The 14,774-nt window shown below is 42.9% G+C and overlaps 1 protein-coding gene across 2 annotated transcripts in view; it reads right to left on the reverse strand.

Moving 5' to 3' along the window:
• L2hgdh (L-2-hydroxyglutarate dehydrogenase) overlaps positions 1 to 14,774 on the reverse strand; it is a 32,240-nt gene that overhangs the window by 16,945 nt on the left and 521 nt on the right. For both annotated transcript variants that reach the window (XM_037210586.1, XM_028858711.2), the window contains exons 2-5: positions 10,858 to 10,973; positions 10,107 to 10,258; positions 7,408 to 7,539; positions 896 to 1,058 (exon numbers count right to left, since the gene is read on the reverse strand). In XM_037210586.1, coding sequence (XP_037066481.1) covers positions 896 to 1,058; positions 7,408 to 7,539; positions 10,107 to 10,258; positions 10,858 to 10,973 — 563 coding nt within the window. The remainder of the gene's footprint in view (positions 1 to 895; positions 1,059 to 7,407; positions 7,540 to 10,106; positions 10,259 to 10,857; positions 10,974 to 14,774) is intronic.

The following is a 14,774-nucleotide window of genomic DNA, read 5'->3' on the forward strand; positions in this document are numbered from 1 at the left end:
GGCGAACGATTCCTTGCACTGGTTGTTCAGAGAAGCAAGGATTTTCACAACACAAAAATTCCAGTAATGAACTGACCATTTATCAAGTTTGTTCCCACTTACTGATGAGCTATTAACAGCCTATAAAGCATATGTACAGGGAAAAAAAAGACAACAATCTGCCTATATTGTGAATCTGACTTATTCTGCTACCCACTTATAAGAATTTTATTTAATAAATTTGTTCATCGTGTTAGAGTGTAGAAAGACACTGGGCAAATGATTCGTACAATCCAGATCTCCTTCAAACCCTGCTAAGGAAGAACCTGATTCTCCTTCAAATTTCCTTACAGCAAACAGAATGCTTATAAGCCTCTTGTTTTACTAAAAAGGAAACTACTCATCTCAAAGCAAAACGAAACAAGCTGGAACTGCAGTCTAAGAGGGGGACAGGGGGGGTCAGACTCGGCATGGCTGAGTCTTTTGATGATACTGGTCTGCTGCTGGAAATCTGGGTGTGTCCGAAGATAGCCAGCCACTTAGTACTGCTAAGCCGGATCCCCGACAGTCTGACCGAGAAGTCTGTATGTACAGTAAGCACTGCTGAGAGGGGCCGATTCTGACCTTCGGGGAACCGTCTGGAGGCCAACTACACATAACAGCCTTGGCTGGCAGACTTCAGTGCCAGTCAAATGTCTACTCAGTGCCTAGTTCTGTCAGCACCCAGACACCCAGGAACTGTGGGTCTGCTCTGTCCAATCACACCCATCCCCTGCTGCACTCGCCTGACTCTGTGCCCTACCCTAGCCTGGCTCCTGGGAGTCTCCTACAGGCATCGCGCAGAGGGGAAAAAAAAACAATCCTTTTCTTTTTTAATTAATACAAGTATTCTCTAGAGAAGACGGGGATAACTTACCATCCTTACTTCTGGACGGGCTTTCTTTAGCTATTTCAATATCTTTTACCTCGAAACCTTTCAAGATAGAGCCACCTGCCTCCTGGAAATCCTGGGCAAATGACAGAGCTACCTGTTTATAGTCCACAATGCCAGTGTACGGACAATCAATAGCCATTAGACCCTAGGACAAAAGTATAGAAACATCAAATAATAATACAGCCAAGAATCAGTAAAGTTAGTTCAAAGATTCCCCCCTCCCCCCATAGGGTTTCTCTTTGTAACAACCTTGGCTGTCCTGGAACTCCCTTTGTAGACCAGGCTGGTCTTAAAAACACAGCTCCGCCGGGCGGTGGTGGCACATGCCTGTAATCCCAGCACTTGGGAAGCAGAGGCAGGTGGATCTCTGTGAGTTCCAGGACAGCCTGGTCTACAGAGCTAGTCCAGGACAGACTCCAAAGCTACAGAGAAACCCTGTCTCGAAAAACAAAAACAAAACAAATCAATCAAAAACACAGCTCCACCTGCCTCTGTCTCCTTGGTGCTGGGATTAAAGGCGTGCATCACCACCACCCAGTTGCAAAGCTTTAATTTTGTTTGGAATTTTATGCTTCTTTATTTTGATGGGTAACATACATTATCCTTGCTTAACAAAAACCTGACAGTGTTTAAAACAGTGACAGAAAAGTCTGCTCTTGTTAAATATCTAAATTTGGTCATGAACATGTGTGTGTGTGTGTGTGTGTGTGTGTGTGTGTGTGTGTGTGTGTGTGTGTGTGTATAATGTGCCTACTAGAAGGGAGAAATAATACTAGCTAAATAAAGCTGGGTGGTGGTGCGGCGGCGGCGGCGGCAGGGGCAGCAGCACACGCCTTTAATCCCAGCACTCAGGAGGCAGAGACACGCAGATCTCTGTGAGTTCAAGACCAGCCTGGTCTACAGAGTGAGTTCCAGAACAGCCGAGACCGTTACACAGAGAAACCCTGTCTCAAAAAGAAATGAATAAATAAATAAAGCACTAGCTTTTGTAGTGGTGCACACGTCACTCACGACCAGTGAAATCTCAAAGCTGTTCTAGCTCCCTGGTCACACGGTATGCAGGGCACTGCAAGGATCTGCTGCAGGTCTTCCAGACTGTAAACGGGGACTGGGGACATTCCCTGACTAATTCAGCTTCATTCAGGTAATAAGAGAAATGAACAGCCTGGTTTTTGTTGTGTTTCTCTCTCTCACTGAAGGCATGCATTTAAGTCTAAATTCATGCATATTTGATTGATTGATTGATTGATTTATCTGTGAATAAATGGTGAATGTGCCACTAGTCACACAACAAATACCAGGTATGTTTTGGTGCTAAACATACTTGCACTGTATATACATATCAGTTATCCCAATCAATTTCCCTTAGAAGGTTACTGGTTCTCAGATAACTAATGCCTGGAGCTGAGTGCAACCAGTCCCTTTTCATGACGTTTTGTTTGGTCAACACAGCATTGCTGTTCATTTTTAAAATAATATCTGAAATAACATTTTAAATATTTCACTGGTATATTGCCTTAAAAGCTCTTCACTCTCCCTCCCTCCACAAACAATGCTTCCAGATGCCGGGGGCAGGCCAAGGGCTCACAAAACCTGCAACATTTAGCAAACCTCACCATTTACCTAACCAAGCTTGATTCCAGCACACAAAAAGCCTGTTAGGGTTAGGAAGTCGCTCCTGTTTTGATATGATTGACACATGTGAGACTTTATGCTAGACTTCCTGTCCAACAATCCACAGAGTCACAAGTCAAAAGCTACACTCAGTCTTAGCCTCTAGATAGGATGCTGGGCACAGCAGCCTTGGAAGGTAATGTTTCAAGAGTTTAAGCCACAGAAGCAACTCCCTTACCTAGCATAAAAACTGTGACATGGGAGGTATAGAAACGTTCAGCAAACATGCTTCGTTCTGAATCAACAGTTCTTTAGAATCCAAACATCCTCCTATTCCCTTTGTACTCCTGGGACCTGCACACAATCCCCTCGACTATTTCCTGAGTGAAGAAACATTTGAGGCATGTCTTTAAATTGCTGCATTTTCACCTTTCAGAACTCTAGAGAGTCTCCCTTCTGTTTTTTCTCTTCCTAATCTTGGTCTTGCTCCTTCTGAGGAAGTGTGGGTGTCCCTAACCGGATGTGCACGGAAAGTGTGGAACAAGCCATGGTGGCCAAGCCGTCCAGTTCCCAGGTCCAGGCCTGGCTAGAGCATGGTCGCCTGAGACGGGACTGGTGGACAGGCTGGTTTTGCTCTCAACCTGGAGATTGGTCATGCACTGTCTAGATTAGCAGGTCACAGCTTGAAAAATAATGCGGTGGCTGGTCAAGCGGCTGGAAGAGCGGGGAGCTAAACCCAGTAAGGAAACAAGGGAGAAAAGCATGTGCTTGACCTCTTATGCCGAGAGAAAGGGCACCCGGGTCAGACTGAGTCAGGACTGTCACCGGGGAAGACTCAGAGGGTACCATCCAGAGTTGTTCCCCACTTCAAAGTGCACAGAGGCAGCTTCAGGTTTTGCGAGACCTCTCCCTGGGGTTACTCAGCCTTCTTCAAGGGATCTGGAGCAAGAAGTGCTTTAGAGTTGACCTAATGAACCTCTTTGTAGCAGGCCAGGAGACTCGGGAGTGACTGTGTACCACGGAAACATTCGTGGTTGTGGTGGTGAGGATGGGAGAAAGGGGAGGAACTTCCTCAGGGTCCCTCTGTGAAATAACCAGACGGTATTTCCCACTACATATTGTCACAGTTGTGACTACAGATGACATCACATAGAGCACAACACTGTGTGGCAGCTTCAGAGAGAAGCATGGTCCACCTCTGTTATAAGTCCTCTATCCAATCTTCAAGGGGGCCGTTCGCCCCTGGGAAGGCTGCTTTCCCTCTTACGCTAACAGTAAGTCATGCTGACTCCATCGGAAGAGATAGCATCTGTGCTCTATTAAAACCTCTCTCCTGTCACACTAAGACTCCTTTCAGGAGGGCAGCCACACTTTGTTCCTCATCGTTTATATCTGCAGTGTCTAAGGTATTGGCACATAGTAAATAAGGGATTTGCCTTGACTCAACCAGAAAATAAGCCTGTTTTGAGTCCATTATTTGGAACGAAGGCACTTGTTAGGCGCTTGGGAAAACAGCAACTGATTTCTTCTTTCTTTTTCTTTTTTTCAAGACAGAGTCTTACTATGTAGCTATGGCTGCCCTGGATCTCACATTGCAAACCAGCCTGGCCTCGAACTCACAGAGATCCGCCTGCCTCTGCCTCTCAAGTGCTGGGATTAAAGGCGTGAGCCACCACACCTGGCTCGGTGCACATCTCTCACTTCTTATTATCAGTACATACACCTCATCTGCCTCATTCAAAGGATTTAGAAGGATCATATGGTCAGGTTTCAAGAAAATATCCAGACTCATCCTCAATCTTCACAAGATGTGAAAATTTTTGAAAAATTAAAAAAATATTGAGAAACTGTAGACAGTAAAGTCTGATAAAGAGTACTGGTCTCTAGTCTTTACAGCTCTTGATGAGAACACACAGTATCAGACAATGAGATAAGCCCTTCCAAATCCCCCAAACTTCAGCACGGCAGGGAGAATCTGTTCTCAGGCTCTAAAATGGAATTATTTCTACAGCATGCCCAAACCTGTAGAGGTCAAAAGATCTTTTTTTTTTTTTTTTTTTTTTTTTTTGTCTTTTCAAATAAATTGTTAAATTTTAAAGAGTTTTTCCATTAGCAGATAAAATTATTATGTTAAGGGTTAGAGAGATGGCTCAGAGGTTAAGAGCACCGGCAATTCTCCCAGAGGTCTCGAGTTCAATTCCCAGCACCCACATGGTGGCTCTCAACCATCTATGATGAGATCTGGTTCCCTCTTCTGAGGTGTAGGAATATATGCAGACAGAACATTGTATACATAATAAATAAATAAATATTAAAAAATTATTATGTTAAACTGGTGTTCTTTTTTGAAGTTTACAAATTGTTTTATTCTCAAAGGCAATCCATGCCAGTGAAATTCCAACATGTTAGCTTCACAATCAAAACATATTAAATCCACACAAAGCTATGAAATACCAACAAATTTAGTGTGCTTTCGGAAAACACTTATTCAGTACAAGTTAGAGAAGGCTGAGTTTTTTCCAGACTGAGTTTTCCGGCACCAGGCCCCACCATAAGTCCTGGCAGACCAAACTGAAATGGTCTTCATGTCAGCAAAACTATTCATTTAATCTTAAGAACCCAGAGGCAGAAAAAAAAACAGCCAAATCTCCAGGCTGAGCAGCTGTAGTCAGTGTGACAAAGCACCCCATTTGAACTAGCAGGAAAGGAACACTGAAGGTGCCCACCTGCTCTGTGTGCCCTTCCTGTTTCCTCAGCCCTTTCTGTCTAAGCCGCCTCGGCTAGGCTTCCTGGAGCCACTTTTCAGCTGGGCTACTGTAACTAAGACATGGTAGTGTAGAGGAGCCCCAAACAGCTTGGCCACACAGCAGCCATGGCAGGCAACAAACACCCAGACCCAGGAAAAGCCATAAGCTGACCCCACCCAGGGAGGGCCTACTTCTAAGGGGAAGTACCTGACATCCCAAACATTCCAACCATAAGATAAGGTGACCAGATGTCCCTGAGTCAAGCACACACCTATTTCTGTTTTACAGATACCTCTAGACAAATGTCAGCCAATCAGGGTCCTTCCTGAACCCTGGAACCCCCCTCACCCCAACCTCTGCTATGATAAAAACTCTACCCCACCTGAGCTTGGGGTTCTCTGCTCTCACCGATGCGTTGGATAGAGAAACCAAGCCTGGAGCTTGAAGGTAATAAAGGTTCTTTGCTTTTACATATGGGATTCAGTCTCTATGGTGGTCTTTTGGGGGTCTCTGGGATCTGGGCATAACAGTTAGCACATACATAATGCATGAGTCAACAGGACAGAACACAGTGCATTCATTACCCAGACACTTGCTATCAAAAAAGGGTGCTGCACGTAGTAGGGGAAATATAGTCTTTATAAATGATGCTCAATTGGATATTCATGGGGGGGGGTGAATATGCCTTGACCTATGCCTTATGCTATATACAAAACTCAATTCCAAATGAAAGGTAAAATGCAGTTTTTAGAAAAACTATTGCAGGATAGTTGATCACACTGCGAACCCCAAGATTTTATTGTTTACTAGAAAAACCTATTTCTAGTTGTGGTATGGCTCAGCCCTAACACACACTTTTAATCCAAGAGCTTTCTGCTTGAATGCTGTAGACAGGATTAAATAAACTCAACTATAGATTAAGAGGTAGAGCAAGCAACCAGTTAACAGGAAAAAACCATAGAGAGTAAGGGAGTCAGGAGGATGGGTAGAGAGGCACACAGGAAGTAGAAGGGAGGGGCATTCAGTATAAGGAGCTTTGTGATGGTAGAGAGAGGGGAGGCTTCAGGGACTATGGGGTACCACAGGGAGAGGAGGAAGGTCAACCGGGCGCTTTCTCTGCCTCTCTGAGCTAGCAGGCTTTCACCTCAGCATCTGGCTCCTGAGTCTTCACTGGTAAAATTGAATGATTGAGATTTTTCTTAACAATAACAAATAACACATAAGATGTTTTACAGACCATGGGATAGAAAAAGATTCCTCAAACAGAACATTAAAAGCACTAACCATAAAAGGAAAACATATACATAAACTGCTAAACTGATTACATTAAGAACTTCTGTTCATCTGAAGATACAATTAAAATAAAAGGACAAGTTACAGAGAGGCAGAGATGCCTGTCATACATATTTAGATGTACTAACAAGTATATATTTATATACATAACAGATATATACAGACTATGTAATGGACCTCTAAAGTGAGTAAGAATTAATAATTATAAAGAAGCAATAAACCCAATAGAAATATGGTCAAACCACTCAAATAGGAACTTTTGGGGGAAAAGTTTTCAAGTTGGAAATAAACATATGAAGGTAGGTAACACTGGCTCATTGGGAAAATACAAGTTAAAAGCATAATGTAATGCTACAGTTTGAGAATATCTAAGCTGAAAAAATATAAAACTTTAAAATGTCAACAGAATGCTCAAAAATATTTGAATTTGGGAACATTTTGATTTGTCTGAAGTTTTGGATTAGGCATGTTCAGCATCCCCGAATCTGGAAGATTTCTAGCCTACTGCATTTTTAGTAGATAGAATCAGCTTGTTGGACATACCCACAAAAGTGGCTTCAGTGAAAACAGACCACGTGTCTGAGAACACAGAGCAACTGGAACTCTATGTGACTGAGAGAATAAGCCAAGGTACTTTGGAAAATGTTTTGGCAATATCTGCCAAAGCTGAACATAAACACATAAACTGCAACCTAACAAACTCTCTCTGATGTATATATACCCAATAGCAATATTAACATTTTTTACCAAAACATATATTCTAGAATGTTCATTCACAGCAGCATTTTTTAGAATAGTTTATGGAAACTACCATGTACACCAGGCTGGTCAATCACTCACCCTGCAATATGGTTCCTTCTTTTTTATTTCCTCCTGCTGAATCAGTCTCAAGCCTTGGACTCCATTCTGCAGACCTCTCTCATACAGAGCCTGAAGTCTGGGAATTTCGTCTTGTTCAACAGCTACTATTAGCTTCAGAAAATGACAAGATATATGAATAGAGTTAAAAATATCACCAGTTATCAAACATATAGCCAATGTTAAAATCACAAATTATTACATTCTCAAACAGGGTTAATATAAAGCATTTTTCTTTCATAAATCTGCTTCTCTCTTTGTTCATTATTTTATTTCTTTCCTTCAGTAAGAAAAAAAATGTCTTAAGAAAATAGCATTAAAACCAAATGTGAAATGCAGCCTCAATTTCCATTTCTTGCTTCAGTATGATCCCAGCCACATACAACTCTTATCATCATCACTTCCTCCATCCCAGCAACAAGAGAAGTACATGTTTACAGCTTTCTTTTGTTCCTTTTAAGATTTATTATGTGTATGAGTGTTTCGCCTGCATGTAGGTCTTTGCACCATTTGTATGCAATGGAGGGAAGAGTGGGTCATGGATCCCCTAGAACTGGAGTGACAGGTGGTTCTGAGCTACCATGTAGGTCCTGGGGATTGAACATGGGTCCTCTGCAAGAGCAGCCAGTGTTCATAACTGCTGAGCCATGTCTCTAGCCCCATTTGTATCTTTCAAAGTAAATACCCTTCTTATTTCTACAAGGAAATGTGAAATGCTAGTTCATTAAAAAAAAAAAAAAAAACAGTCAATAATCAGTATAATGGGGCACTAATCTCAACAAACTATTCTTTTAAATAACACAGTCTTTACTAAGGCAGAGGGAAGAATTACATTTAATCAACTTTCCTCAGAACTCTTTTCCTATATATTCTGGAGGAAGGTATCTGAAATTGAGTTTCTTCTTATTTCACAGCAAGGCAAAACACAGATATACATTCCTGGGTACATTCACAAGCACAAACCACTACCTCATACCAAAGAGTCAACAGAATTCCCTGAGATAATGCTTCTGGTCAAGGTACAAAGGCTACTTAAGTCAATAAATGATTAACGTGTTAAACAAAATGAGTTAAAGGACACCTTCAAGAAAGTAAAAGGACAGATCACAGAATGGGAGTATTTGTAAATCATAAAGCAGATAAAGGTTTGCCATCCTGACCTCTTACAACCCAACGAAAACTACACAACTTTCTCCTTCCTTTCTCCACTTAACATTCTATCAGGGCATTTTTCTCATGTTACTAAAAAAAAAATTGTAATGCGTCTTCTTTTTAATGCAATGTATCTTTAATGACAATAATGAGCTTTCAGACTTAAAATGTGGAGAAAGGACATCATGATCAACCTTATAGAAATAAGACTCATAAAGGGTGGTGTCAACAACTATGGCAAAGAAAGCAGACCATTCAGATGCTCAAATTGTTAGAAAGATACTTCTGAAAATGACTCACAACGAACAACAACACAAAAAAAAATCCTGAATTGAACAGTGACAAGTAAAACAAACAAAAACTTCCAACAAAGACATTTCAGCTATAGAAGATTCTCAAAATGACAAAGTTTTCTGATGAAGAACAGAGAGGTAGGATGTGACCAGAGAGGGACAGATAATGAATCTTTGTGGTGATGGGACATCTTATTTATTGACAATGAACAGTTCATTGTGAATGGGCTTCCATAAATGTTATACATAAATACCTATAACTGTATTATTCATAACAAAAAAAAAAGCAGAAACAACTCAAATGAATCAACTCATAAGTACCTAAACAAAATGAGGCCTATCCACATAATAGAATCAGCCATAAAAAAGAATGAAGTACTAATTAATGCTACAACATGGATCACCTCTGAAAACATTATGGTAAGTGTATATCTTTTTTAAATGTCATAGAATAGCACATGTTCTGACATAATTCTATTTATAAGATATAAATAAGCTGGGTGGTGGTGACACACACCTTTAATCCTAGCACTTGGGAGGCAGAGGCAGGTGGATCTCGGAGTTCAAGGCCAAGCCTGGTCTACAGAGTGAGTTCCAGGACAGCCAGGACTACATAGAGAGTTTTTAAAACATACATGTTTAAAAAAAAAAGAGAGAGAGAGAGAGAGATACAAAGTATAAAGCAGGTAACTGTATAGAAACAGAAAACAAAATAATTATTAGACACTCAAGAGAGGTAGGAACGGAGAGCTGGTATATGGTTTATTTTGAGGGTGATGAAAATATTCTAAAATTAGTACTGATGGTGGCACAACTCTATAAATACACTAATAACTAAATTGTATACTTATTGTATGTAGTAAAGCTTACTTTTTAATTACATAAAGTCATCACATCATTTTTGTTATTCCGTAGACTACATTAAATTACATAGATACAAGAGCAGAAAAAGTCACATCTTTTTTAAATTTTCGACATTAAACCTAAGAAAACGCTAGTTATAAACAAGCCAAGGGGCTGGAGAGATGGCTCAGAGGTTAAGAGCACTGGCCGCTCTTCCAGAGGACCTGGGTTCAATTTCCAGCACCCATATGGCAGCTCACAACTGTCTGTAACTACAGTTCTAGAGGATCTGATACCACCATTGCATATTAAATAAAGAGATCTTAAAAAATAAATAAATAAATAAACAAACAAACAAACAAACAAACCCAAGGCCCTAGTGAAATGCTGTACCTTGCCACATTGCTTGTAGGGGATTCCCTTGCGGTCACAGTACTCATAGATGAGGGCGGCGCCTTCCACACACAATTTAGCTTTCAGAGATTCGGGTTTATAGTAAATTCCACTATGTATGACACCACTGTTCCGTCCAGTCTGGTGAAGAGCTATAAAACAAGAGATACAAGGTAAATGACTCACACAGAACCTAGGAGGTAAAGAACATTTATCCATGTAGCGGTCAGAGGCCACATCATTTAAAACTTCTGCCTAGATGTGTTCTGTTTCTTGGCACCTTCCTATAGCAGCTACCCTGGCATCACTGCTAAATCACTCCTGCCCATCTCTGAGTTCAACTTAAGCTTTGTTTAAACACCATTTCACCAAACCACTTTAAAGGCCTACCACATGCTCCAAGGCCCCTTTTGGAGGGAAGTGGAGTTGTGAGTATCAGTCGGGACAATCCTAGAGGCTGATGGAGAATGAACACAAGCCTGGGAAGGCCATGCTGCTCCTGGGGTACCGGGGTACTCAAGCTCCAGCAGCACAATTAGAGGGTGCCCTTGTGCAGTCTTTAGTCTCCCCACCCCCTCTTCTTCCTGCCACCCCATACAACCCCCCAAATCAACCACCTCCATGCAAGCCCTTGTCCCAGACTTCCCTTTCGAGAGAACCCCAAATGAGACACTACCATCAACGTTTTTCATGACTGATTCAGCCGTCAAAGGAAGCAGGTTCCCAGCAAGCTGATGGTACACATACATACCTAAATCTTTCTCCTTTTCCACAACACCAATTGAAAGTCCGGGATGTTTCAGGATGAGTGTTCTGGCAGAGGCAAGCCCCACAATTCCGCCCCCGATGACGACTATATCAAATGAGCTTTAAGAGAAAGCAAGCTTTAAGAATTTATGTTTATAGACCTCACCGAACTTCACTGGCATAATTTTCATTAATAAGAAACTAAAGTACAAATTTGCCAATGACAAATGTTATTTATATTATATATAACAAATGTTACATTATATATCATATATGTTGTTTATATTATATGTAATATGCCATATATGTGACAGATAATAAGATTATATATATATATATATATCATATTGTATGATAAAATCAGTGTTAAAGGTCCTGTACTACCTTTCAGTTACAGAAGATTCTCAAAATGACAAAGTTTTCTGATGGAGAACAGAGTAATTGCCATGAGTCAGGAAGAACGGAGAGGTAGGATGTGACCAGAGAGGGACAGATAACGAATCGTTGTGGTGATGGGACATGGTATTGACAATGAGCAGTTCATTGCGTGGACAGAAAACACACACATGTACAGACTGTTGACACATGGTATTGACAATGAACAGTTCATTGCGTGGACAGAAAACACACACATGTACAGACTGTTGACACATGGTATTGACAATGAACAGTTCATTGCGTGGACAGAACAAACACACATGTACAGACTGTTGACACATGGTATTGACAATGAGCAGTTCATTGCGTGGACAGAAAACACACACATGTACAGACTGTTGACACCGAGGCTGCCATGGCTCCAAAGCAGGGCAAGGCTACCACAGGCCCCGTTGCTCATGCCACGTAGGGCCGCAACAGCATCACCTGGAGAAACCCTGGAAGCCATGTAACAAAGCAGATAAGTTGAGAATGTTCTCTATACACCAAGGAAATGTTCACTTAGGCAAATATAAAACACACACACACAAAAGAAGAGGCCTGACATTCTCTATCAGAGAGTCTAAGAAAGGGAATCCAGGCACTGAACTTGATTTCCTATTTAATGTTGAATCCCAGGTTGAGACAGTACATCCCAGCCTCACAGGCTGGGTCCTCTATTCCCTCCTGTTCTCTAGTGGCCCACTTTAGGTGACAGTGATCCCACTCAGCGCCCACCCGACGGAGCCAATGTTCTTCACCTGGACAAACTCTGGAGCCCACCTCTTCTAAGGGTCCTGTTTCACCGGGGTCCACACGCATGCCGTTCACACTCCTGGCAGGGTTCACCCTACAGTGAGGTGCAACTGAAAGGGGCCCTTAATTTGGGGCTCTTCACCACAGACAAGCTTCCCACCAGCATCTAAGGAGCTAGGTGGCCGGCTGAGGGCTCAGATCCTCAGCGGACGCTGGAGATGCTAGGATCTTCCCTCGGGCTTTCTGTCAGTTGCTCGTCTCTCTGGGGAGCTGCAAGCTGCATTCTCCTTTGGCCCAAAGTTAGTTCATCTCCTCAGCGGGGCTTCCTTTATCTTACAGTCTCTTTGCCCTCCCAGACAGAATCATATATTAAATTTCTGCTAGGACTAGAGTCTCTGAATGAATCTTCTGGCCACCGCACCCTCCTCAGCTTAGCTCCATGATGGAGCATTTATCATTTATCGTGGGCTCCTGGGGGGCAGGGAGGAGGGTCAGGGGAACTGTGGGTGCAAGTAGAACAAGGGGTGATGAGGGTGGGGGCCCACTACATGAGACAAATGATGAGTGCCCCCGTGGGAGGATGGGCTGTGGCCAAGGTTCTCTCCAGAGACCTTAGCACAACTGACACCATGTTGGAAGCACCATTCTGATCTTAGAACCCAGCACGGAGGCCCCCAAACCTGCCAATACGGGAATGAAGGCCTAATCCATCTAAGACCTAGTCCATAGTTCCAGGATCCAGGAAATTTTCTAAATGTACTAACCTTGCTTTTTAGCTCTGTAGTTTTCACTTTTCGCTAACTGTTCCTGCTAACCAAAGTGTGTCAACCAGGAGGTGGGTTTTGTGCATAAAAGTCAAAGAACAGTGAGTCTCAGGGCTGCGTGATTTGGGCAAGTTCCCTGTGCAGCCACTGGCTGGGGCAATACAGACTTTCTATTCAGCGTTAAGAGTGTGCATGTGAGCCGGGTGGTGGTGGCACACCACCTTAATCCCAGCACTCGGGAGGCAGAGGCAGGCGGATCTCTGTGAGTTCAAGGCCAGCCTGGGCTACAGAGTGAGTTCCAGGAAAGGTGCAAAGCTACACAGAGAAATCCTGTCTCGAAAAACCAAAAGAAAAAAAGAAAAGAAGGAAGGAAGGGAGGGAGGGAGGGAGGGAGGGAGGGAGGAAAGAAGGAAGGAGGGAGGGAGGGAAAAGAGTGTCCATGTGTGTTCTCTGGTGGAGTTGCCTCACAACAATAGAGTTGCTAGTATTTCATCACGTGTCTTCTCTGCAGGCTCACTTCCTCAGGGAAGAGTCTTTCTGCACCTGACGCTAGATAAAAGAGCCTTCTTGGGAATTCATGATGTTCAGGGCAAACAGCCCTGCAATGGAAAATGTAGTTACCTTTTCCTTATTTGCAGAGTTGAAGCCATATCCCTCCATAAGGTGAAGGCACAGACATCTGGCCACTAGCAGAAAAGAAGTCCAGCCTTTTACGATTGAATGGTCACCACCAGCTGAAATTGTAGCTTGACTCCAACTCTAGAGGTACTGTTGGCATTCTTATAACACATATTGATCTGGCTGATCCCCTGCTGTCCAGACTTAACTGGTACCCATTTCTTATTGGTGTCACTGTTGACCATTACAGAGGCCAGCACTTGGCAGATACTGTTCATTCATTTTGCTACCAGGACAGGCAAAGTAGCTCAATGTCTGGCTGAGCTGTGGAGAGCCGTCAGGGTTCATCTTTTCTGGTGAGCTTCTCAGAAGGAGCAGACTGACAGCTGGGCCCTACCCCCTTGTATGCCTAGGTCCACAGTGGAACATTTCTATGCCCAAATTATGGGGATTACACAAAATCTGATTAAACTGTATAGAACTACACACAGAACACAGAGCACATGTAAAACTGATGGAACCTGAACAACATGTGTGCATTGTATCAATATTAATTTTCTGGCTTTGCTCACTGGGGAGAATGTTGGGGAAGGGGGAAGGCAACATAAAATTATTGTATAATTTTTGCAGCTTTCTATGGATCTACAGTTGTCCACAAATAAAAAGTATTTAAAAACATGTCCGGGGCTAGGAAAATGGTTAACTGGTAAAACGCTTGCTGTGCACACAGAAGGACCTGAGTTTGTATCCCAAGCACCTTTATGTAAAAGCGTGGTCTCACTCATCTGTAACCTTGGGGTCGGGTAGAGAGACAGGCGGATCCCTGGAGCTTGCTGGCCAGCCAACCTCCTTGGGAGACCCAAGGAGGGGTGGCACATACCTTTAATCCTGGCACTTGCAAGGCACGGGCAGGTTGATCTCTGAGAGTTGGAGGCCAACCTGATCTACATCGGGAGTTACAGGACAGCCAGGGCTACGCAGGGAAACCTTGTTTCAACACCATTTAACAGCCTCTATGGCCCTTGGGCTAAAATTTAATGTGTGGCTTAAACAAAAACACTGCCGTGACACTGTCCCTCTCCAGCGCTTTCCCACACTTTTGTCTTCCACTAAATTACACTCGTAAGGCTCACTTTCCTGTCTCAAAACAACCAAAAGCTTTCCCCCTTAAAGCTTTCACACACAACATTGCATTTGCCGTAGGCAGCTCACAGTAGGCAAACTGAGTTGCTGCTCAGGGGGATGGATATTAGTGCGTGCAAGGAACTGCCCTACTGAAGCCCCAGTTCTGGATCTTCCATGCAACACGGGGAATGCTAGCTAAGAATCAGCACACTGATTTACGGTGCGCTAGGCCCCTTAATCC

The sequence above is a fragment of the Peromyscus leucopus genome, chromosome 14, assembly GCF_004664715.2.
Source record: "Peromyscus leucopus breed LL Stock chromosome 14, UCI_PerLeu_2.1, whole genome shotgun sequence".
NCBI classification, from domain to species: Eukaryota; Metazoa; Chordata; class Mammalia; order Rodentia; family Cricetidae; genus Peromyscus; species Peromyscus leucopus.